Consider the following 25378-nt stretch of genomic DNA (forward strand, 5'->3'; position numbering starts at 1 on the left):
AAAAATTACTTTTATATTTTTTTTTTAACTCACAAGGAGACACCATGTACTTGCATCACTCTGTGAATTTTAGATGCATTTATAGAGGCTCTGCCCCTCTGGCAAATCAGATCCTGGAATCTCAAATCAGACATTTGAAAATCCAAGCCTGAAACACCTGCATCACTGATAAACAGAAGAAATGTTGTTACTTTAACACTGCACTGCATGTGAAAGCAGCAACCACGCAACCATGGAAGGTAGTCACATAATTTATGTGTGGAGTAAGTGACGGATATTTGAACTGTTTGGCTTCAATCCAGATTGAACCTTTTCCACTTGAGTTTATAAGGGGTACTTGAAACACACTTGTCTCTAGCAAAAGCAGCAGTATGATGTAAGGGTGCATCCAAACATCCGTGTCAGTGTGTGAAGGTGTTTTCCTTCTTACAAGATAAACTCGGGGGAGCCCTAGCACCTTCTTTATATAGGCAGAAAAGGCAGAAGTTCACATTAAAAAAATAAATATAATTTTCATCACCAGCAATTAGTACTTGTCACCTGTAGGTCTCCAAGTTTCTTAAAAAGAAACTAGACTTATTCTACAGAGAATAAATTGAGACAAGAACAAAGACAATTGGTCTATTCAAAGAACACCAAAACACAGCAGATTCTCTAGTGTGGAAAATTTTGTAAACAAAATCCTGGTTTTAACAAACACAAATGAGACTATCTCTACCTAAAGAAAAATAAATATGTGTTGATTGAAGTAGGCTCATTTAGAAGGTGAGAAAATTCATGTTTCAGAATGAACCACTTTTGTTTTCGTTTTCTAATTCACAGAGATGTCAATAATAATGTTATACCAAGTACTCACATAACCAATTGATACAGAGGACTGTATTTGAAAACCATAGAACCAATTAATTCTCAATAAAGGCCACAAAAAGAGTAAAAAACCAAATAGTTTCTTCTATAAGAATGGAGTCATAAAAGCAGGAAAAAAGCTCTCCACATCACCTCAGTGGTCAGGAAGCTACAGACAAAACAGTCTGGACACTACACTTGACAAAGTGTAGTGACTGACAACAGAACTACCATAAGAAAGCAGCTGCCTGAAACAGAATACATAGTCAGAAAATATCTGCAAGACCAGGAAATCTCTTCTTGCTACTCAGAGCTGGTCTAAACCAAGGAGTAGAACCATGTTTTTATCTGGCACATTCTCCAACAGAATAAAGAAAAATATGAAGTTGTTTACCTGAAATTCTCAGGTAATGAAATTCGGGATCCTAATTTTCTGGGGTGCTTTTTTGCTGAATGTTTTTTCTCTGTTTTAGCTATGAATTGCATGAAACAAAGATATGGAGCAATAGATAGCTGACGCTCACCATGGGAATTAGTCTTATTTATAGTCACTCAATAGAGGGAAGAGTAAAAAAAACCCCAAACTTCGGAGCAATGGAAAGAAGAAGTGAAGAAAAGACATACACCATTCTGTAACACCAAGCAAGAGAAAGAAAGATGTTGCTGGCTCCCACTTCTCAAAGTAGGGCCACGTGAAAATTAGCCTGACAACTCTTTAAAGGCCTGATTTATACCATGTCCATGTTGATCTGAATGAAGACCCTCATGAGGCAAGGTCCTCGTTGAGGCCACTGCTCTACCTGCTGCCCCTCCACACTAGCTGAGAGTGATCACTGCAATAATCTGCACAAGAGAATCTTTCAACTTCTAAATGATGCCAAAACATTCATCATTTGGGCAATATTTGTGCATTTCTGTTAGGACAACTTTCAGCTAAAGATAGGTAGCAGCAAAAGCTAAAGCCCAATCGTTTCTCCTCAATTCTGCAGTTATGCCTTCAAGTGGAGATAATCCAGCACCACCACTTGGCAACTGAAACGTGGTCTTCCAACTTTATCTCTCCTTCATGTGCCTTTGTCCCGCTGTTCATCTATCACTCACAACATGTCAAATAACACAACTAATCTCTGTGCTTCCCAGAACAGTTTATCTGAAAGACACTCAACACAGTTTCTTAGGTATAAGGATCTCGGCACGCCACCTAAGGCACATTGTTCAGCTTAACCAATTGAGGACACCAGTGAGCACTAAAATACAGTGTTCCCAGGCGTTTCACAGAAATAAAGAACCTTCCCTGTAATGAAGATCATTGAATTTCCTATCCTGTCTCATGTTGCTATTTTGAAGACACTTTGCATCACTGAAGATAACTGCTACTAGTAAATTATTTGACATTAATTAACCTAGTAAAAAGATAAACATCATTGCTGTGAAAGCCACCAGGTATTTACAACACAGCTTTTTGTGCTGTCGATATTTTGTTGCAAAATAAACCAACTAAATGGGTCAAATCTGTGCTAATTGTATTGTCTCCACATGAAATAAATGTTTCCTAATGGGGTTTGGGAAGAGGAAGGACACAGCCAATTTTCAGAGCGAGAGCCAGGCAAAACTTCTTGTTTCCCTTCTCTTCTAACACTGGGTCAAAGCACCAAAGACAATAAACAGGCGTGACACACTTCTGCACCCTGTGTTCTACTTTAATAGTTTAAGGTTTGTGCCAGTAACAGCAACTGAAACAAAAACATTCAAGATAACCTTTCAAAAAATGTCTTTGGTCAGTAACAAATCTGATGACTAGTACTACCAGAGCATTCACTGTTCCCAAAAAGAGAAATATTTCAGACCAAGTTTTCTATAAATTTATTTTGTACTTTTCCCTAATCACTTTGTAATGGTATGCTTTATAAACTGCTGCCTCAAAAAGTAATTTAATCTTGCTTGTAAAAAAGAAAAAAATGTGAAGACCAAACTAATTTAATGTCTGTCCCATGGTTAGGAAAAGTAAATACATCTTGTCCCAGGGGAAAATAACATGATGCAAAGCCTAGATTTCTCAGCAGAGCTGTTTGCTGTAACGCTAACAAAGACCATAAGTCTCACTACACAAAAGCAGGAACATCTGCAGCTTCAGAAAGGCAACTTCCTCCACATAAATCCAGAAAATAGATTTGAGACTAGAGATGTGAGTGAGATTCACTGAAGTCAGATAATCATTAAAGGAGGCATCAGGTAAAACATACAAGCAAATGGGTCGTAAATCTATGAAATTCAAGTAAAAAACCTTAAATGCATTAAAAAAGTGATTATCTCTCAATCAATTAGGCTGTCACCCTATCTGGTGTGATTCTGGAATGCTATTCACATCAGCACTGAAAATGCTGATTTTTCTGAACTTTTAAAGGAGGGAAAACCTCACATTTTCCTTTAGGATGTATTAGGCTCACAGCACAAATGTAACTGAAGGATACATTAGCTCCTTTCTCTTTAGAGAACCTTAAAAAGGGTCCTGTAAACCACATCTGCTAATACCTGGATGACTACAAGCAATTACCCATCACAAAATCAGGCCAGAAAACTACTGGTTACAAAAAGGAAAGGTCTCATTTTAGACTTCAGCTTCAATACCAAACTTTGCTACTCTGTCCCACATACATGCAAATTAATGCACATTTGTGGGAGCATTCACGTCTCTCTTCTGTGTGTTTTTTGTTACTGTTAAACCAAACGTGCCAACACAAGAACTTCTGCCGTGTGAGATCACAGAGGCACTTTTGCAGTGTGAGAAAACTGCAGCAGCATCATGAAAAATCTCATTAACTGGAGTATTCAGACTTGCTGCTGAATTTCTTTACCTGTATATTATTAACAATTGGACTTGGGTCACAGTCCATTTCTATACAGAACCATCACTATCAGCAGACCAGACAGTGACACCTCAAACTGTTTACAGACTATACAGGTGGTCAGTGTCTACAGCTGGAATTTTGAAAACTAGCACAAGAAAGGCAAAAATAATCCAGGAAATTATTACCGATGTGAATAGAAGTCTCACAATTATTATTTAAATAAAGGAGCTCGTATGCTGAAGTACAACATGTCTCTTTTTAGACATTATCCCAAACATCAACCGGATCTCTAAATAATTTCTGAAAAGAAACATGTTCTAGTGGTAGATTCCTAATCCCTCTGGAGAAAGCCCAGACCATCTCCATTTAAGGTCAAGCAGGCAACAGCTGCACATTTTTGTTCCCCAGAACAAAATGCAGCAGACCAAAACCTTCAACACAGATTCCTTTTTTAAAGCTTTTCCTTTCTCATGTCCACGAGTGTCTGGACCTGTTCACCCAGGAGTGAATGAAAACAGTACAATGATGTGCTCATATATTGTGTCTATACTTGTCAGACTTGACATGTCCCATAAAGCAGCAGTACTTTGGCATCTGCCTCAGAATCCCACCAAAACCTGCATGAGTTACATGAGGGAATATAACTAACCTGAACTAGAAAAATGTTCTCAAGAGAGTGTTCCTAAACAAGCTCGTTTTTAGAGAAACAACATTAATACATCTACAACACTCATGTGGTCTGAACTTGTACATGTTATTGCTATTTATGCTATGTTATTGCTATCTGGCAAATACATTTTCCATCTTAAAATTCTTATCAGAGTTGACATTTAGAGAAGATGTGTATTATGTTTCTGATGAAATCCTAGTATTTTTTCAGTGTCTTAATTTCTACATTTAAGTATAACTTTAAAATGGAGACCAAGCTATGACTGTGTCAGCAGCTCACAAACAAAACTAAATTCTCTTAAGGTATCTAATTTCTAAAAAGCTCCAATTCATTAACAAAAAGAGCCAAAAATTTGGGGTAGTGTAACTAAATAACATGATAATTTTACATGAATTTTGTAAAAGGGAGGAATGGCACTGCAGCTGTTGCAGTAATGGGTGTTGGACTTCATAACAAAATATAGAGGGTGAATTTCAATAGTACAAGTTTCATAAAAAAGCCAACAATCCAATGCTAGCACTTTTCTTGGATGACAGCATACAATAAAAACATGAAACTTCCCTCATAAAAAAGCCAAATACAGTTTGCTTGACTGTGAGAGATTTATAACATTAATAATGCCATTATAAGTAAATGATGAAACACTTTGCACCAGTAAAGGACCATTACTCCTCACTGTAAAGATATTCAATTAACTTTCAACTGAAATATGTGACCCCAGACTTCCTGGGTTTGATACTAAAGGACAAATGAAAGCAGGCAGATTTATGATACTAAAACCAAGCTGCTAACTTCAAATGTGATATAACCAATTTGCAGAAGAGCTAAATCATATTTACAAAAATAAAAACAGAGCTCAACTTGAAACAGGGTTTTACATCACCCCCAAAGCCCTTCTGTCTCTGGTTTGAACAATGTATTGCAGCAGGGCTTCCACGGAACAAAAAACCCAAACTAAACCAAAAAAATCCACCCTGTCTGGGTTCCTGCTTAAAGCCAAGCACTCACCTATGCTAAACAACTATTGTCAAAACTGAATCTGTAAGCGTTCAGAGTTTGGCTGAGCTTCTGTATTTTTGCCTGCAATTTCCCAATGAGGAAATGGCCCATGCTGTCAGTTGTATCCACACAGAAAGCCTGATGCTGGATGCTCTCACTTGACAGCTTAATCCTTTTGCATCCAGTAAATCCTTCACTTCCCCAGCACACAAAACCTACTCCATATATGCACTATGTTGTCACTTCTCAACACAGGAAAATATACGTAAGATAACCTGTAAAGTAGCATCAAGCTGCTACTCCTATCCAAACAAAGAGAGAGCATTCTCAAAAAATTCACTTAAATAGTTTCCAGCCACAGAAAGTGGGAGAGGAAGAAAAAATGTGGAAGTGTGTTTTAAAGGAAAGATAAATACTTCAAAATATATAGTAATGATAAATTTCAGAGATGAACTTATATATGTCAAATTTGGAGGGAAAAAACCTCTAACCCACCCATTAGTGTTTGGAAGAGACTTGAAATACAGAAAAGTTATTTCAGTTTGAGCACCATGAGAAGAAAGATTATCTTGGGAAGCATTCATCATACACTATAAATGGAATACCCGGTATGTAACAGAATTATCAAAACCATATATATTGAAAGTGTAGTTTAAAAACTACCTTGGATAAAAGAAAACCATTCCAAGTCAAACACCCACAAGAAATGTATCAGCCCCCACTATTTAGGTTTCTCTATAAAGAAGAAACATTACTGTAGCAAAAGTAACACATCCAAAGCAGCTCCCTGAGTAAGCTCCCATTTAAATTCCTATTTAAAAAAAGGCAGGGTGTCAGGGAAGAGCTCCCTTTGCTACCCTACTGAAGCATGCAGCCTTCCAGATTCCCTCATCCTGTGATTGAGCAGGTGGTCACCCTGGCACACAGGTCCCCTCACAAAAGGAAAGATGCTGCCCATGTTAATACATTACTGCTGGGAACGAGTTTAGAGCAGCCACTGCCTGTGTCAGAAGGCAAACGGGACCAATCAACTTGTGAGCTGCTGAGTCCTGCCTCTGAAACTTTTGTTATTTTTTCCCCTCAGCCTGCTTCAATTGTTTCCACAGCTTGGTCACAGACTCGGAAAAGTTGCCAGAGATCAACAGGCACATCCCACAGCCCGGAGCGAGCTCCTCTGTGCTTCACCAAGTCACACCAAGGGTAAGGAATCTCTCCTCTGTGTAATCTTTTAAATCTTTCAGGAAGGCATGCTGTAACTGTACTTTTCTACAAAAACCTCCTCTACTCAAATTAACAGCTGGTTTTAACTGTTTATCAAAAACATGGAAATGTAGGCATTATAGGTCTGAGTCAAAGATATACTGTTGTGCAGGGAGTCTTTCAGCAACAGTAAAGGCAACATAAATTCCTGTATGTTCATAGGACACCAGCTGTCCTTGGATAGATTTATACAGGTGGTATTGCACAAGAAGGTGAGAAGGTTTCATCATGTTTCTCATACCTTTGTCTTTCCTTTTAAATTTAATACCTTTTGTTTGTTTTTTTCTTTTGTCTGTTTGGTCTTGGTTTTTAATCCAAAATCTACAAAGAGAATAATTCTCTTAAAGTTTTGTAGAGGCATTCTTTTTCCCAAAGCTGCCTAATTACAGACCAGCAAGGGTAAAGAAGCTCTTTCACCATTAACTCTGTAAAACATTTTTCTGATCTAACACATTGAGAGAGCAAACCTTTTTTTGCTGTATAATGAAAAATTACACTTAATTTAAAAATTTAAGTGATTTATAGCACTAATAGAACTGAAATTATACCATGTTATTCTAAGTGCAGTTCAAGCTACAGAATCCATGTAGTGTTTTTGCTTTGACATCCATTAAAATTTTATTTTCTCTTGCTGTTCATTGTAACTAACACAACACTTGTCCTAGATTGCTTCTAATAACTGAGAAATAATTCAGCTAGGATTTGTAACATCATGAACTGAATTTCAAATGCAAAAAAGAACCCATTTATTTCTAAGGGAAATTGCAGACATGTTGTACAATGCAATACAATCCCAGCTTTAAAATCACTGAAATAAGGTGCATCTCAGAGAAACACGTCACATAGAGAACATTCAATATTTACATATACAAATATTTTAAAAAGAAATATGATTCTTGAATATGGATGTCTCCAAGGTACTTATGCTCCTTACAATCATGTCCCCCCTTTGATCAATTGACACCTTACTACTTATGTCTACATATGGTTATAGAAGAGACAAACCTAATATAGATTTGTAATTTTGTGAGGTGTGTTTTCCATGCTAGTGAACAGATACACCTAATTCCTTTTCCTAGTGACTGGCAGGCATCAGGCAAAGATAGATCCAGGTGCTTGGTTTTGTGCTCAGCAGCCTTGTGCCAATTTTGAATATTCAAGTGAGAGAAATGTCTGGACATGCTGTTACTCCTGAGGCAAACAATCTGGTACAGAGTTCTCTAGAAGCTGCTTTCAGCAGGCAGAAGCAGATATTTAGACCTCCCAGTGCCTACAAAGAGCAAGAAGATTCGGAGGCAGATTTTTTTCAAGGCTGAAGTTACACAAAAAATGTATTTTCAAATGAAGAGAGGAGTTAAGGTGTATTCTACCACCCAGAGAATCTTTCTCTTCTACCATAAATATTGCATATGCAGACCTTTAGAAATACACACATAAATTGAACATACACACCGACACTTAACTGCTATAGGCGGTTCTTCCCTGGAAGCTGGAATGCATCCCATAGCTACAGCATAGGTCAGCTGCTCCATCATCTCAATTTTATCTGGTTAGAGTTCAGTAATTTAATGTAGATGAGATAGTGGTTCAGCTGTTAAATTAAATTTAAAAATTTCACACTTATAACATCCCATGTCACAGACATCCAAACCCTGAGAAACAACCTACAGTCATGACAGAGGCATGTGCTACAGGACAGGTGATAAGTGTTACCAATCAATGTGAAATTAGGCATTTAATTTACAGCAGGCAATTTTCTGCTTTTTTTTTTTTTTGCTACTCATTTGTCGAGATGACAATGCAATTTTTATTTAAGAGAGATTCAGATTTATGTATTACCACATTTTTATTTTTAAAAGCTGCATTTATTTCTCATCCTTTAAGGAAGTTAGTAATATAGCGTCTCCATAGTGCTTTCCAGCAGGAAACGCACTGAAATCGTCAGTTTGTAACTAGTAGTGTAAAGGTGATTTTCACTGCTTTTTCAGACCATCAGCAAACAAAAATGAATGGGATACATGTACAGAACTACTCCAGCAACTTTTTGTTTGCTTTAACAATAATTTGATTTAGGAATAAAAACGTACCCCAGCTGGAGAGATAAAAAGTCCCACAGGGAAGTAAAGTTCTGTTCCCTAAAACTACAAGACACTTTAGAACTGAACATTGCTTTTACTTTCTGAAGATTGAAAAAAGGCTAAACAGGACCTTCCTAGCATCAAGTAATTTCACAGAAGCTGAATTTATCTACTACATCCTTCTCAATCAATGCCATATCATTGTTCCCTGACGTGCTAGAAGGTTAAAAACAAAACTTGGAACATCCCCTTCCACTTCTACCTTTTATACATGCTAGACATATTTCAATTTTTACTTTAATTCAAATTGCACTTAGACTATTTCCTATTAAAGGGACATTATGAATCACCATAGCTAAAACTCAACATGAAACAACTTGTTAGGTAATCAGTGAATGCAGCAGAGCATGGAGTTAATTTCCTAAAAGAAATTTACTAAGTAAAAGGCAGATTACATCAACAGACTGGAATTGGTATACAGTTATTTTATGTCTTGTTTTGATGAGGGGAACTGAATGTTTTGATGAGTATGGAAACTGAAGAACCTGCCCAAGATCCCACTGCATGGTCCTGCAGCAGTTGCAGGGAATTTAACCTACTTAAAAACTAGCCCAAAGCACTGGCTCCCAGGCTACTCTAATGGACCAGCACACATGTAAGTCCAGTTATCCACAAGATATGTAGATAAATTTCAAAACCCAAAATGACTGGTCTGTTCAACTATTCATCAGTGTAATTTCTTGTCACCTATACCATTCACATTCTCATGGACTTGAAATATACGCAGAGGCTCTCATTGTTGGTCTTGTGTCTTAGAACACCAAAAACATCAAAGCTACTCAGAAGGAAGATTGTAGAAACAATGAATTTGTCAGAGAGGGAAAAAAAAATCTGAAATGTGTCTTCCCCTATGGTCTCTGAAACACACATGACACTTCAGTACAAAACAAACAAAAGGTAAAGAGAATGATAAATGAGTGTGTTTTTCCTGTTACCAGCACTTTTCAAATATAAGCTGAATTGTTGCTTCTTTCCCCATCCCAAGGAAATAGTCTCCATATGACTGAAAAATTATATTATATACCACAAGTCAGTGCCTAAATCTTTAATCAACATAACTTTATGTACTTTTTCCATCACTATGTTCATGGTTAGTAAGACTTTTTTTTTCAATAGATAGAAGTGAATTACTGGGGTTTTTGGACATCTCATTCTAAAAATATATGCAATAGACTTATGCAACATAACTTTAACAGCCCCTCAGGGCTTCACTTGGTCATGTGGAACTGCAAGAATTCAAGTAAGTCAAACTTCTTCTATTCCACTGATATCACTGCTGCATTTAGTGAACATATGACAGGAAACAGGCTGTGGCATTTCCAAGGGAGCCAAATTTATCCCGTGTGACTTCAAAGGAGTCAATGCAGTTGCACCAGGAATGGCCCACAGTTTTCACTTTGGTCACATAACCTCTCTCATTGTGAAGGGCACCCAGGAACAAAGATAAAAATAACCTAATACAAATCAGAGAAACAGTCACATGTCAGTGAAGTGGGAAGAAATAATAGTGATCAGTGACTCATTCTGAAGTATGGGGTATGGGGGATTCCCTACATAGTAACATACAGGGTCAGCCACCAGACATCTTCTGCAGATTCACTCTCTGCCCAAGACAAGCCTTGCACATCCATTAACAGCACTCATAAAACAGAACTGCACAGCAATGCAGCCAACTGCTCCTCTTGTGTGATGCTCAGTCTTGTCACATGAGTCACACTTTGTGACTCCTAAAAAATATCAAATATAATTTGCCCTTTTGCCGCACATTTGTTTCAAGCAGTGGTGTGTGCATGCCCAATTCTTCTTTATATTGGCCTAAAACACTGGGGACTGAACAGCAGAGAGCAGCTACTATGTGTGACAATGACCAGTCTTTGTTTCTGTGTAATTATTTTCCAAGCTGTCCATTTTGACCTTGATAGCCTGTAAGCAGCTGTGTTACTGAATCTGTTTCTCTTTCTGCACACTTTAGGTGGTGACAGCCATGGAGGATTAACAAGCAAGGTATGTGTTTATTAGTTGAACCCGTGCACTTGTAAAGACAAACTTGTTGAAATACAGACACAGAACTGGCTTCCTTTGCTTACAAGAAAACTTACCCCACAGACAGGAGGTTAAACAACACACAGATGTTTCAAAAACTTCCAAAAACCACATAAACTATTAAATCAAGGAACTCAATCTATTTTGTCCTCTCCTGATCCCTTCTCTACAATGCCTTCTAGCTGTATGATGTATAGAGATTTTAACTTACACTACCTTCCACTTTTTAAGATCCTTTGGTATCCCCTTCTGGTCACGTATGTCCAAATATCTATTTTGGCCTTGCATCTGTGATGCCCAACCAGATAATATTGCTTTTTATGGAAGCACTTCAGAGCCCCAGGGCCTTGCCCCTTGAGTCATGCAGCAACACTGCAGTGCAGGTGCCAACATGAGTGCAGTTACACCTAATGCAGTAAGGTGGCATTAGTTCCTAATGAAATGGAATTTACATTTATTCTGCATGTGCACAAGTACACACTGATGCTGTTCCAATCCTTCTGTGGGCTCCAAGAAAAACAAAATTAGGAAAGATAAATGTTGCTGTAGCAGGTCACACACAGCCCAAAGACCAAGACTTGCACACATCTGACACTGAAAAAATGACATAAAATGCTGTGAGGAAGTCACCCACAGGAAATGCTGTTCTCTGAGCAGTGTCTGTCACAGAAGCTGGTTACACAAACTCCTCTCTATCCATGTAAATCCATTTGTGGTTCATCTACTGGGACTTGTCTGCAAGAGGATAAACAGTCTAATGCACTCCAACCTGTACTGGGCTGGGAGAATGAATGTGAATTCAGCCAAGAGACTTTAGAATTCCTGTGCATGTCTTGCTTTTACTGCACTTGGGACAGACCATGACTAGTAAAGAACTAAGCGGAATATACTTGGCAAGCATTTACCTGCTTAAATAGATGAAAACAGGTACAGCAAAAAGTCAAACAAAGATGAAAAATTGTAGTCACTACAAGAGTATGTTCTGGTGTATGTTTTTTTCACAATAAAGTTAAAATCAACTACAGCTCAAAAAATCATAACAAAATCTGAAGTTCAGGTTTGAGAAGGAGATGTCATCCCATGGAGTCCTCTAAGGGTGTTAAAATAACCATGTGCAATCTGATTGCTTTTGAAAGTCTCTCTTAAATACCAACACTGCCACTGAAAACACATGCATTCTGCTCATACAGTAACATTTCACTCTACAGCCCAACAAGAAAGGATTAAAAAAAGAAGAGTCTGAAAGACACTTTTGTTTCCTTTTAAGGTTTTTCCATTTTAGCCACCTGTAAAGATAAATTCATGGGCAAAGTATCCCTTATTCAGTCAGGATCATCACGTGATTTGGGCAGCAAACATCTAAGCAATTGTTTTCCTCTATGTGGCATACATAATTTCACTTACTTCAAGGAGAAACAAAATGAAGTTGGGACAAGGGGAGGTCTTCTGTGAAATATATGAACACAATATAAATTCATAAAATTTATAAATTCATAAAAAGTGCAGCTTTAGGAACAAAGTTTGACAGAGCATCATTATTTAAAAAAAAACAAGTTTTCACATTGTGACAGCACCTACATTCAGAATCCAACTCACCATGAGATAAACAAGCATATATCAAAGCCAGCTTCTTGCCATGGAAGGTTTTTACAGGAGGGTTTTATGTTGCAACTACTTATTTGGAGTTTTAAAACAACTGATACCCTGTCCTCCCATCTGCCACTAAAAAGGAGGGAAAATACACTTTAAAGGTAACACTCACTTAAAAGACAAAGTTTGTAAATGCTTTGTTTTGTTCCTCATAGGAGTCCTCTACCTTTGCACCCAAGTTTGTAACACACTGTCCAACATAAAAAAAATATTTAGTCCTTACTCTGTCTTTGCTGTTGAGAAGTATGTTACTAAAATTCCCTACAGCGGTGATGCATTAGGTTTTAAATGCCCACCATAAAGAACTTTTTCTTGGAATGGAACTACTTCAACAAGAATTCTTTTCCTCCCTTCCAGCAAAAGGTACTGGCAAATCAGGTTATCTGCCCTGTCAGTACCAGCCAGCAGGACTATCCAGATCTCCTGGCCGAAAGGTCTGTGACCCTGCTCTTATCATCAAGCCTTCACAAGTGCTTGAACAAATAAAGCAGAGAGGTGTGTGTGTGGAAAGGCAATCAGGCACAGCCTTTTAAGAGACCATGTGAGATAGAGAGCTTAGGATCTAAGGCAATAATCTGGGCAAAACCCAGATATCCACAATTTCCATAGTACAGTTACTCAACGCTGCTAAGAAGCAGGTGCTCAGTAGTCTTCAGGAGGAGAAGCATAATACAACACAAATCTAAAATTAAAACTCTAAAATTTTAAAATTCAGTTTTAACCTAAAAACACTGTTTTAAAGCTCTAAAAAGTCTGAAATAAACAGATTGCTTTTACAATCTCTATTTACACTCAAAAACACTTCTGCACTTCTAATTCTCTGCTTTCCTGCTTTCCAGCTCTGCAAAGGCTGTCTAAAACAAAGAGAAGATATTAGGCACTTTGCACTGCTCCTGACCACTGCTCTTCTTTCCTGCACTCCTAAAACCTCTGATTTGTGCCCTCTGCTTTCCTGTTGCCATGGAGAAGGTCCAACACATGACCCGCTCCGCTCTGAGGAGAGCCTCAACTATTGAGGTCAACCCACAAGCACGCCAAAGGCTCCAAGAGCTCTTTGTGAATTTCTGCCTGATTCTAATCTGCCTCTTGCTGATCTGTATCATTGTGATGCTTCTCTGAAGTTCCAGCACTTCTCTGCCCTGTCCTCTAGGAAAATCACCCCAGGGGGAAGAGAGACAGACCTACACGTGCAACTCCCAGTGCAAGGATCCTCATGTGACAGGGGCTAGCACTTGGACTAGAGAGTGTGCCAACCAGTGCTCTGTTATCCTACTGCCTGCTCATGCATTAAAAACACTTCTTCTGTGCAGAACAGTGTTTAGAGCCTGTAGTTACCAAGTTGTGCATGACTCAATTTGTCCGTCTCAACTAAGAGACGTCTTTACTACATGGGGTAAAGTAGCAGTAAATCAGATTATCTGCTCCAATCACTAACAGCCAGCAGCTGGTAAATTCAAAGTTTTAGTCAGATAAACATCATCATCACTTTCAGGGGGCCTAAGTCTTTTTAGGTTTCTCTGAAAATCTTTAAGCCTTTGGAAGGGTTCCAAATTTGTACCATGCCTACCCAAAGAAGAGCTTACAGGTACACAGCCCTCAACACATCCTGGGAAAACTTCTGCTCTGCTTAGTTCAAAGTGCTGCATCTCTGCATTATCAGCTGAAGGCATTCAAATCGCTTTAGTGTTTTTCAAAGGAATATGAGAACGAACCAAAAATCTCTTCTAAATCAGAAAAGAAAAACTAGTTCATATGTTTTTCTCTCTATTTAAGGGATCTTATATATGTGACGTCTGGCAAGATTTTTCATTATGTTTTGCAGAAAAAATTGACACTACCATAACTGAAATAAAAAATATTGTTTTCCATAGTAATTTGACTGACATGACAACCGGCACAACTTGGATTCTCAGAGTTCTTAACATTTGCCTTCAGACAACTTAATTAAGGCCTGTTCTTATTTATGTAGTAATTTCCTTAGTTTAAAACTACAAAAAACTTGGAACTTGCCAATGTCACATGAGGTATCTTACACCTGAGGTGGCAAAGAGAAAAGTCTAGGCCATCATTACTGAAGCGTATCTATACAAATATAAGTAACATCCCCATCTTCAACTGCAAATTCTTGCTAGAGAACATGAAAGTACTTTCCTAAAATAAATGACAGATAAAAAAGTTCATTGTAAACAATTATGCACAGGAGGGAAAAGCACTGCAGAAATATCTTTTCAACATGTAAACCATAGGCTATATACATAAAAGATGACACTTCTGCTCCAGAAATTGTGAGTAACAAGACCGAGTAGAAGACTTGCAACCCTACTCACCCTATTACATGTTGCTGGTATTAAGCAAAATCTCCAGAAATTTGATACACTTTTCAAATTTAAGAAAGCTTAAGAAACAACAGAGGTCAGACAGACATCCATTTTCTAAAGAGATATTCTTCTATTCCATTCTATGTAAACATTCTTATTAATGAATACAGAAAAATCAAAACAAGTTGGTCTTGTATTCTGCCTTTAAGACTTAGTATTTCATGAGTAGAAGTTGACAATAAACAGCTGAGCAGGAAGGGAAGAAATCTCTGAAAAAAGTCTGTATTCAATGGAATGCAAGCAAATCCAGTGGTGAATTTCCTATCTGGTGAGTAGGTATGTTGAGACCAGACTCTGAAGTAAGGTTACCCACTAGAGGAAATTAAGATAGCTACTTATATGAGGATTAGGGTGAGCACTGGTGAGACTGGCGACACATCCCCACACTTGCAAGTTAGTATTATGAGCATTACTGATTTGAACTGTCAGTGTAAATCCCAATTTCCATTTCATGCATTCTGACCACTCTCACAAACGCATGAGATTTTAGCAAGCGTATTTCCCCTTTTAATCCTTCTTGCTTTTCTTCTCTTTCCGAATCTGTATTTTTGTGATGGATAGAGTTTCTAGCTTTAGTTTGCTTTGGATGTGTTTCAAGAGACTTCAACTGGAAATAGACAGTTTTACAGTACTGAAAACCTGCTGAAGAAAGAAATGTTAAGAGTAAAGCATCAGCACTGCATTCTGAGGACATGTTTGGGTTAGAGGTTTCACAAGCCAATAATTTAAAGGAGTCAGAGTAAAGCATTGCGAAAAAATGTAGCCCAATAAAAACAAACCCTCCAATTTCCTTTTATGTACCTGAAAATCCATAACTTATTTTAAAACAATAACCAAACAAGAACAAAACCAAGTTTTCAATAAACTGGAAGACTTACTGCTATTTTACAGCGATGCAGATATATTGCATAAACTGTACAGTTCATTGGTGTCTTAGGCTTCTGTTGATCAAAAAATCTGTTACTATCCTCTATATCACCAATTGTCAATCGAACCCAGAAATTTAAAAAAAAAACATTTGTACATAATACAATCTTCTTTGTAGACTTATACAAGCTGCAAAAGTAATATCTACAGTATTTTTATTTAATAAAAGGACTGCTTGAAAAATATTAATGCATAAAATATATCCAATTGTTTAGAAAGAAGCATCCATTCTATTACTTAAAGTTATGTGAAAAGAAGCTAGTCATCACACAGCTTTCTAATTCTCTAAATCTGTATTTAATCTGTTTTGGTTTTCAGTAGTAATCTTGACTATTTTGCAATGTCCAGGTCACATACATGTAGCTAGTGCTTGCAACTATTCCTAATTAATTTTCTGCAAATGTAATCAAAAAGTTTAGCACTTTTATGAGTCATAATAAAAACTGCAAACATGTACAGCATATAGCTTGGATTATGCTTTTAGTTCTCTGCTCCACTTCACCCAAGCCTAAATCTTTTTCCTAAGGTTATTTTACACACCAGTAGTAAATAAAGACAGTTAAACAGGCAACAATCTGGTATTGCTCTTCCTCCAAAAAAAAAATTACCAACTTCCATGACAATTTTATACAGGAAAGGAGCTGAATCAGGAACCATAATAAGCTGGTTTTAAAGATGTGTTTCCTCAGCCAGCTCCTCAGCAAAAAATGACACAACAATTGATTTAATAATTGAATAGTTGATATTATTCTCTATGTGAAAACATGACCCATTTAAAAACTGAAACTTTGCTCTGACCAAGACTAGTCAGAAGGTGTTTTAGAAGGCAGCAGATACTTGCATTTCTTTAATAACTGTTCTACATCAATTTAGCAACAACTTCCCTTCCTGGAAGAACTGAACCACACATTGGACAGACAAAACAGCCTTAAACAAAATTATTCACACAACATGCACAAAATGTTTGTCACCCCCCTGCACAAAAAATTTTTATGTAAGTTTTGCAACAACTACACCAATGGCCAATGGTACAACTAGGCCAGTGGTATCCTGGCATGCATTAGGAAGAGGATTCCCAGCAGGTCAAAGGAGATGATCCTGCCCCTCTACTACACCTTAGTGAGGCTGGAGTGCCATGCCCAGTTCTGGGCTCCTCAGTACAAGAGAGACATGGAGCTCCTGCAGCAGGTCCAGCAGAGGATGACAAAGATCATTAAGGCACTGGAGGAGTACTTCTGTTAAGAGGAAAGTCTGAGGGACCTGGGCCTGTTCAGCCTCCAGAAGAAGTGACTGAGAGAGGGGACCTTATCGATGTCTATCTGAAGGGGGTGCCAAGAGGATGGAGCCAGGCTCTGCTGGGTGCTGCCAAGCAACAGGACAAGAGGCAATGGGCAGAAACTGATGCACAGGAAATTCCATGTGGATGTGAGGAAGAACTTCTTTAGTGCTGGTAACTGTGCACTGGAACAGGCTGCCCAGGGAGGCTGTGGAGTCTCCCTCATGGGAGATGTTCAGACACCACCTGGACACAATCCTGTGCCATGTGCTCTAGGATGACCCTGCTTGAGCAGGAAGATGGTAGTCCCCTCCAACCTTATCCATTCTGGGATACAGACAGAACAATAATCATAAAAAATGGTCACACTTTTTAATGTATGCTGAAACATACTTTAACTATATCCTCTCTGCCAAAATCAGAGCAGAGTAATTGAATACATTCATTTAGAAAGTGTTCCCATTTATATTTGTAAGCCCATAAACACACTATAGGTTACAGACAAGATACCTGTATTTGTATGGCTATTAATGAATTGTGCCTAGGAGAATACAATTGGAAATTTTTTGTGTGAAATCCTGCAAGATCCAGAGATGTCTTATTTAACAATAAATGTAATCCTTCTAGCTTTGACCTCCATGATAAAAAGTGGGGGCAAAAAAGAAGGAAAAAAACAAACCAAAACCCAGAACATATTTATAAGGATTCTTTTAAGAACTGATGCTACACTCAATAAGAACCCTGGTAATTTAAATTAATTAACACAGGCCCTATATTTACTGTAGTAATATCTAATTGATTGCTTTATGGGCTTTTTCTTTATTTAAAGGTAAAATTATGCCAGAAGTTACACCTTTGTATAAAATGTAAAACTATAAAATACTGCCCTCTTGTGATCTTCCCTAAAAACGTAGCTGATTATTAAAAGCAAGTTTTGGCAACTGTTGGCAGTATTAGGGTTAAGTGGGTTTATGTATTTCTTTCACTCATGTATATATATATTTCTATAAATAAACCCCAATTGTTAAGTTATTAACACTATCTTAAAATAAGTAATTGCATATGTGCTATTAAAAGCACTAAGGACACATCCTCTGCCAGCTCAATCCAGATTCTTGGTAAGGCATTTGCAAGACTGCAGCATTGCCAGCTAAACACGGCTGCAGTGCACGATGCCAAACCCTAGAAAGGTAGGAAATACTTCTATTAACAGATAGACATTTTGCCCAGATAAGAAAGCAGAGGGGTGTTTCACCAACAGAGGTATTTTAGAAGTAAATTTTCAACAGTGTGTTGCTGAAAGAGACTAACTCTTGAAAACATTAATTCTTTTGAAAATTCAATGGGCCTGGAAAGTACCATACACATTGATAAAGTCAATGAAGTGCCAAACTCTGTAAGAAAATTCAAGTCCTTTCTCCAATTATTAGTTTTCCAGAAATTCTTCAATACTGGAATGAAAGTTATCATTAACGTTAATTTTATTTCATTTTATTTTTAAGGTATTTGAGAAAAAGGCTTGTAGGAGCATCCAGAATACTCTTCCAGAAAAAAACCCAAACAACTAGCTATTTTAAGCATATCATGTTTTTCTTAAGTGGCAGAAACCAAAAACCAGGGGAAGAGCTATGAACACAATGAAATTCATGTGAACAGCTTACTAATGAAGGAGCAGCCCTAAGCTACAATTAAGAGTCTGCTGCAGGCACAAGAGGGCAGACTGATGCACATTATGGATCTTGCCAACAACAGGGGTCTCAACCTGCTACTTAACTTTCTGCTCATTGTCTTGGTCCTAGTGCTTGCATTTATCCTTGTGAAGCTGATGTGAACCACTGCAAGGCTCTGCTTCCTTCTCAGATTTTGCCCTGTGGGTTTTGCAGTGATAATGTAGACACTTTAGACTACCTGAATATAAGTATGTGAAGACTGCAGAGGCTGAAACATCTCACAGTTACAGAGAATGTGATCATACCCCAAATTTATCAGAAAGCAATCCTAAGAGCTGTGCACAAGCTGTGCACCTGCCACTCAGTGAAGAAAGCACCCACAGCCTCACTGAGCACCTGAAGAAACCCAAGAATGCATTGGCAGCTACAGTAGCTTCTCATTGCTACAGCTGATTGTTATTTAAAGATCTACAAATCATTTGCAGCATTCAAGGAACATAATTTCTGCAAAAAGGGGACAGCAGAAATCAAATTTTTAAAATGGGATTTCTGTAGAACGTATACTTAATGGGAAATGACAGCAGGAAGGCAAACCAAAATGCCAGCTTTGTGTTGACAGCACACATCAAATTACCTGTGAAGAGAAAAGCACAGATGCTGTAAATGGAAACAAAGATATCCCTGAAAAGCAGCTTGCAGTAGCAGAGATAGGGATAAGTGAAGGTCAAATATGAAAACATTATTATTATTTAGACCTTTTTTTTGACCACCTGTGGTTCACTGCAACACCTCAAAAGCCAGAAGCCTTGTGTTAACCAGCATATCAAAAGAAGCACCAGTCAAAACAACTGAAAAACAAAGGGCCATTACCCAGGCTTATCGTAATTCTGGCCAGGAGACCCTTAGCACCAGCACATACTCCAGCAGTAGGCACAGCTGCACAAACCCAAGATGCACCACAGCTTCAGTAAGAGGATTTACCACTTATGCACAGGTCAAGTGAGCAGTGTGGGAGCCCTCCAGCCGTATTTGAGAGACCACTTGTTACTCGCCAGTGCCATCATCAGTCCATAGCCTGTCCTCACCTCTAGGCATGCAGCAAAAACTCCTTACAGGACCTTTTTTTGTGGCTCTTTACACAGTGATGTACTTTTCCCACAGCCTCCTGGGAAGGAGAGTGACCAACGAGAGCACACTTCTGTTGGAATGATTTTCCAGAAGGTAGAGCTAAAAACATAAGAAGTGCTGGGAAAGGAGGGGACCAGAAGCAGACTGTCATACATCATGCTGGAGCCAAACAACTTTCTCTTAGTATCTCACTTTCCTAAGTGAAACACAAGAACCAAGCATAAGAATCACCAAGTGTAAACCAAAAAATATATATTGTACAGTAAATTTATTGCCATAGATATGCATATTAACACACATGCATAAGAGGCAGATGTTGTTTCATGGATGGGGGAAGCCCCAGCTCCAGCTTCCTACTGCCAACAGCACATCCCTGATTCAGCACATATATTGCTGAGTGCTGAGTGTATTACAGAGCTCATCTATTCATGTTCACACCCAGAATTCCCATATGATCACTATTGTTATTCAGTTATCTGCAGGAGACTCATCTAAACTGGATCTATGAACAGACTTTTCACAGGAAAGGGCAGCATGCCCAGCAAACCTGAAAACTTAAGGAATTCCTGCCATTAGTAAGTATCCACATTCCACTCTATGCTACCTGCTCCAAAGCTTACAGAGCATTAGTGTGCAGGTTTTATCTGGAATAAAGTTAATTTTCTTCATGGTATAGTAGTTAGCATGGGACTATGGATTGGTATAAATACAAAGTGTAGCTACGATGAAGGAAATTGCCTCTGCTCCAGCCAAACCAGCACAATGGCCTAGAGCAGCACAGATAGTTACAACAAAAGCTTTTTTCTCACCTGCTCTGAAATATGTGCAATAACCATTTGAAATGGCTTCTGCAAACCACATACCCATAGTTTTTTGAAGTTGATAGCTATAGTAGTATGAATTCCAATCTGTTTGCATTTAAAGCAGAAAACTTTGCACAGCTACATCCCAATAAGCAATCGTTTCTTTTTATAATCTTGAAATATTCTGCTTTAAAAAAAAAACCTGCAAATTTATATACTAGAGATATATGTGGTAGTGGTTACATAGTTTTGTATTACTTCGGAGAATTCCTGTTGATACTTGACATAGATGGTTCAATGCACAGCAAAACCACAGTAACAAACAGGAAACCCACTCTAGCCCAAAGCAGAATAAGAACAGTTTTCCCAACAAAATGGTTATTCACTGCTTGGGACTACCCAAAACTTACTGTCTATATGACCTTCTCTATATTCAGAAGTTTCCCTATCCTAGGGAAACCACTGTGACACCAGTTGGCCCTGACATAACAATGAAATTACATATTCCTTTTTAATAAATTGAGGAAGATGAGCCTGCTGCCACCAATGAGTATGTATATCCAGATCAAAAATTACATACCAACGAAGTTTGTGAGAAACTTTGCTGTCAGAGCATGGAGAAACAATCCCCAGACACAATCCCAGTAGCCTCCTCTCAGCCAGCAATGAGCATGACAGAATGCTCAACAAATGCTGAATACACTACTGAAACTGAAACACACATTTCCCAGAGATGACATATAAAGCTGGCAAAGTTATCAGCTAACCAATGCCAAGGCTCTTTTTGCAATCAAGAACAGTCCAAGTTTGCTTTCTGATCATTTGCTAGCACTCCAGACTGAACCTACAAGCACCTTATAATGAATGGAATCCCATTTGTTGAGCTACCAACTTCACAGCAAAAGGAACAGACCATCAAAGCTTAGTTGTGGTTTACATTAAAGGAGTTCATTCTGCTAGCTGAAAGTGATAATTCCTCATGTTGAAAAGTTTTCTATTCCTGAAAAGTATGGTTTCATCAAAATGTGACATAGGAAAAATATTGATATTAATAATTTTAATTTTCTGATCTGACAGGATTGTAAAAAACCCCTAGTTTTAAGAATAAAATTCTATATGGCAACAATGTTATCTTACAAATGTTATGATTTTTCTTTCAATTAGAATTTTACAGCTTTGTTTATCGATTTTTAAATATGCATGCAGTTTACTTTCATCCTTTTCTGCTTTGCAATGAGAATTCTTCTAATAACTTCTCACTGCATTAAAACTTAATTTCCAGCAATTTTTATATGCATGGTATGATCAATACAGTGTTTTCCTCATTAAAAAAAAAAACACTAAACCTGGTACATTAAAGGGAAAAGATGCACTTAAGTAATTTCTACCTATTATCTCTGCAATATTCTGACACAATTTAGCACACCATGCAGAAATCATACAGATGCTCTGTACACTGGAATAAAGAGATTCATACTGTGATACTTGCAACACCAGTCAAAGTTAATATGTAGATATGCAACCTTCTGAAGCTTTCCTTCTTATTATATGATCTCCAACAATTTTAAAGGTATGCTTTCATTTTAAAATGAAATGGACCAGCACACAGCATGTACCTACATGCATTCAGATAATAGGATATATAATAGCATCAGACTTAATTTCTTTTGCTTGAAAATTTTGAAATGCCATTGCTTTAAAACATAGAGCCTTTTAATTCAGATTTTATGGCCTCCAAGTTCAGTATATGGGAAATGTTGTTGTGTATTATAAGCATTTTTTTTCTCTTAATACAGCCCTTATCACACATTTCCTTATTCAAAGATCAGCAGTATATTGAAAACAATTAAACAAGTATATGGTGAAATATAAATTCTGCATGGAAACTGTTTTCATTAAAGCAATATTTCTTTGTTTCAGTGCATAAACTGAACTCCATACACTGAAGAACTTTTAAAATCTGTTCCTAGGAAATGCGTAGGAGAATGGTTATTTTCAAAAGCATACATTAAATAATTCACATTAGCTAAGAAAATGAATTTTCAGATGCAACTCCACAATGTTACACAATAACCAAAGAGCAGATTCTCCTTGGAGATTTATTTCTGAAATGTACAAACATCACACCCACAGCTGAAGGATGCACCTTCTCTAAGAGGCATTCTGCTGTTCCACAGCACATTTTCTGCAGCTGCAAACCTGACCACATCCTGAAGGACAATCAAAATGCAGCTGTAGGCCTTCTACCCAACACTCTGAGCTTCCCTTACAATGCACAGGACCTTTGTCTTTACAATCCATGGTTTACAATTGGAATGGAAAAGCCACATCATAATTTGGGAAGCAAAGTATAAGAAAAACCACTGAGTTCAGTCAATTCCAGACTACTAAGGAAGCAGAGAATCTTAAGCTTGAAAGTAATTGACCTTGGAACAGCTTTTGAGGGGTGTTACATTATACTTTCTATTAGAGTAAACAAATAGAAAGCTTCTCTGATTTTACAAAAATTAACTCTGAATTAGCATTTTCTATGGTCAACTGTCTATACTAATCTGTGAGAACATAAAAACTTATCTGTAGTGTGTATTATTAAGTCAAACAGCTGTTCCTGAACCATCAGTCCTCAAAATCAACTCAAAAAATTGCTGCTGTCTATTCTTACTTCATTAGTGACAGGCTGGAAGAAGGGGAGGCTACAGAGTTCAGCTATCTTAAAGATGCACAAAGCTGCTCTAGATTAACAGTTAAAAGCAAAGTTTGTTGTATTCTCTGTTCATGGCAATAGTAGTTTTAAAGAAAAAAAAATAATGATAAACTGACTTTTTTCAGTCCTAGAAAAACCATCAGGATACATATGCATTAAAAGCAAAAAAGCAAAAACAATCCTCAAAGGAAAAGAATAATTTAAAAAATTACATAGAGCTGTGGGTTTTGCCCTTTTTATAAATCATCAGTTTCCTCTTATGCCTTCTACTCTATCTCTTAGATATATATTCTACTTGGGATTGCAGTTTTCTTGGTTTCTCAGAAATAATAAAATACCAGTTCCCAGGTACACGTGATCTCTAAAACAAGGCCACAGCAGAATGATGCTGAGGTTTCTTTAAAAGACAGGTGTCAAGACAGGAAGAATCATTCTCGTTTTTTCATTGCTTCTGGCATCTCTCCTCCTTAGAGGTGTAACCTCTGTCAGAAGGACAGGAGGGAAGGGAGGGATGGCAGCGGATGCCTCTACGAGCCCAAAGGCTCACTGCTCTTGCACACACTTTAGTCTCCACTGGGTCCTACTCCACAACCACATCTCGCTTGAGGACATAGAACAGATCCCATTTCAAGGCCCAGCAATATGACTCCAGATCATGCCAGTGGAAGCACTTGCTAAGGGCATAAGCAATTTCCACCACAGAGATGTAGAAGTTACAGGTGATAAAAAAAACCAAAACCAAAAAACCCAACAAAACCCCCAAAACCCCAAAAAACAAACAAACAAACAAACAAAACCCAAAACTCCAAAACAAAAAAAACCAAAAACAAACAAAAAAACCAAACAACAACCAAAAAACAAAACAAAACAAAAAACCAAAACAACAAAAAAAAAAGCCACCCCAGAAACAAACAAACAAAAAACACTCCACAAAACAAAACAATCCAGTTTTAGGCAAAATGTCAAATCTCAAAAACCTGGAAAGGTGCAGCCCTGCTTTTGAATCTAAGCAAAAGATAAATAATGCTTGTGTTCCCCCTGCTGGCTCTGTCCTCCAAACACAGCTCAGTAGCAATGCCTGCATGGATGAAAGCTTTTGAGTAACTGTAATAACACATACAGGGCTTCATCTGTTTCAAAGATTTAACCTTGCCTTCATATGTACTTAAACATGATCAGAGGCCACAAAATTGGCAAGAGGACTGGAGCATCTCCCCTATGAAAACAGGCTGAGGAAGGTGGAGCTGTTCAGCCTGGAGAAGACAAGGTTGAGTGGCAATCTCATAGCAACCACGCAGTATCTGAAGGGGACCTGCTGGAGTCCCTTCACTGGAACTGCAGTGATAGGATATGGAGTAATGGGTACAAACTGAAAAAGGGGAAATTTAAGGCTGAATATTAGGAAGAAATTCTTTGCTGTGAGGGTGGTAACACACAGAAACAGGTTGCTCAGGAAGTTGTGCATGTCCCAAACCTGGCAGTATCCAAGACTAGGTTGGACAAGGCTTTGAGCCACCTGGTCTAGTGAGAGGTGTCCCTACCCATGGCAGAGGGGGGTGGAATTAAATGATCTTTAAGATCCCTTCCAACCTTAACATTATGTCATTCAGTATATTTAAATCCAGGCACAGTAACCTGATCACAAATCTCACAGTCAGCACCACTGGTGGCCGCAGCCAGCTACACATCTCAGGTGTTTGGGAAGACTTGAAAGAATGGATAGACCAAGCTCCCTCATGGTACCCTGCTGTTGCTTCCCAAACCCTTTGTGTGCTCCTTAATGCCACCAGCAGGTGCCAGCTGCCCAAGTCCAGCTGGCAGTGCCCTGGACCCAGCCTCAGCACTGAGCCCATCTCTGTCACTTCAGTTCTGAGAGGACCCCATCAGCCTCTGCTCCCTACCTGGGGAATTTATCAGCATCAGAATCTTGGAAGTGCTTAGAGAAAGGTGAGGGTTTCTGCAGCAATAAAAGGTGGCTAGCTGTAACAGTGTCAGGTTTTTAGACAAACCCTTAGAGATTACTATTAGTTTGGCCAT

The 25378-nt window shown here is 38.1% G+C and overlaps 2 protein-coding genes across 2 annotated transcripts in view; one reads left to right on the forward strand and one right to left on the reverse strand.

Moving 5' to 3' along the window:
• The window catches only part of CEP85L (centrosomal protein 85 like), a 90651-nt gene that overhangs the window by 37276 nt on the left and 27997 nt on the right, over positions 1-25378 (reverse strand). The gene's annotated exons all lie outside the window — the stretch shown is intronic.
• Positions 6288-13581, forward strand: PLN (phospholamban). The gene is made up of 3 exons (XM_005418447.2): positions 6288-6564; positions 10735-10766; positions 13295-13581. The coding sequence occupies exon 3, from the start codon at positions 13416-13418 to the stop codon at positions 13572-13574; it is 159 nt and encodes a 52-aa protein (XP_005418504.1). The 5' UTR covers positions 6288-6564; positions 10735-10766; positions 13295-13415; the 3' UTR covers positions 13575-13581.

The sequence above is a fragment of the Geospiza fortis genome, unplaced genomic scaffold (genome assembly GCF_000277835.1).
Source record: "Geospiza fortis unplaced genomic scaffold, GeoFor_1.0 scaffold98, whole genome shotgun sequence".
NCBI lineage: Eukaryota > Metazoa > Chordata > Aves > Passeriformes > Thraupidae > Geospiza > Geospiza fortis.

Coding starts and splice junctions, on each gene's coding strand:
- PLN (XM_005418447.2), top strand. CDS start 13,416: ATGGAGAAGGTCCAACACATGACCCGCTCCGCTCTGAGGAGAGCCTCA.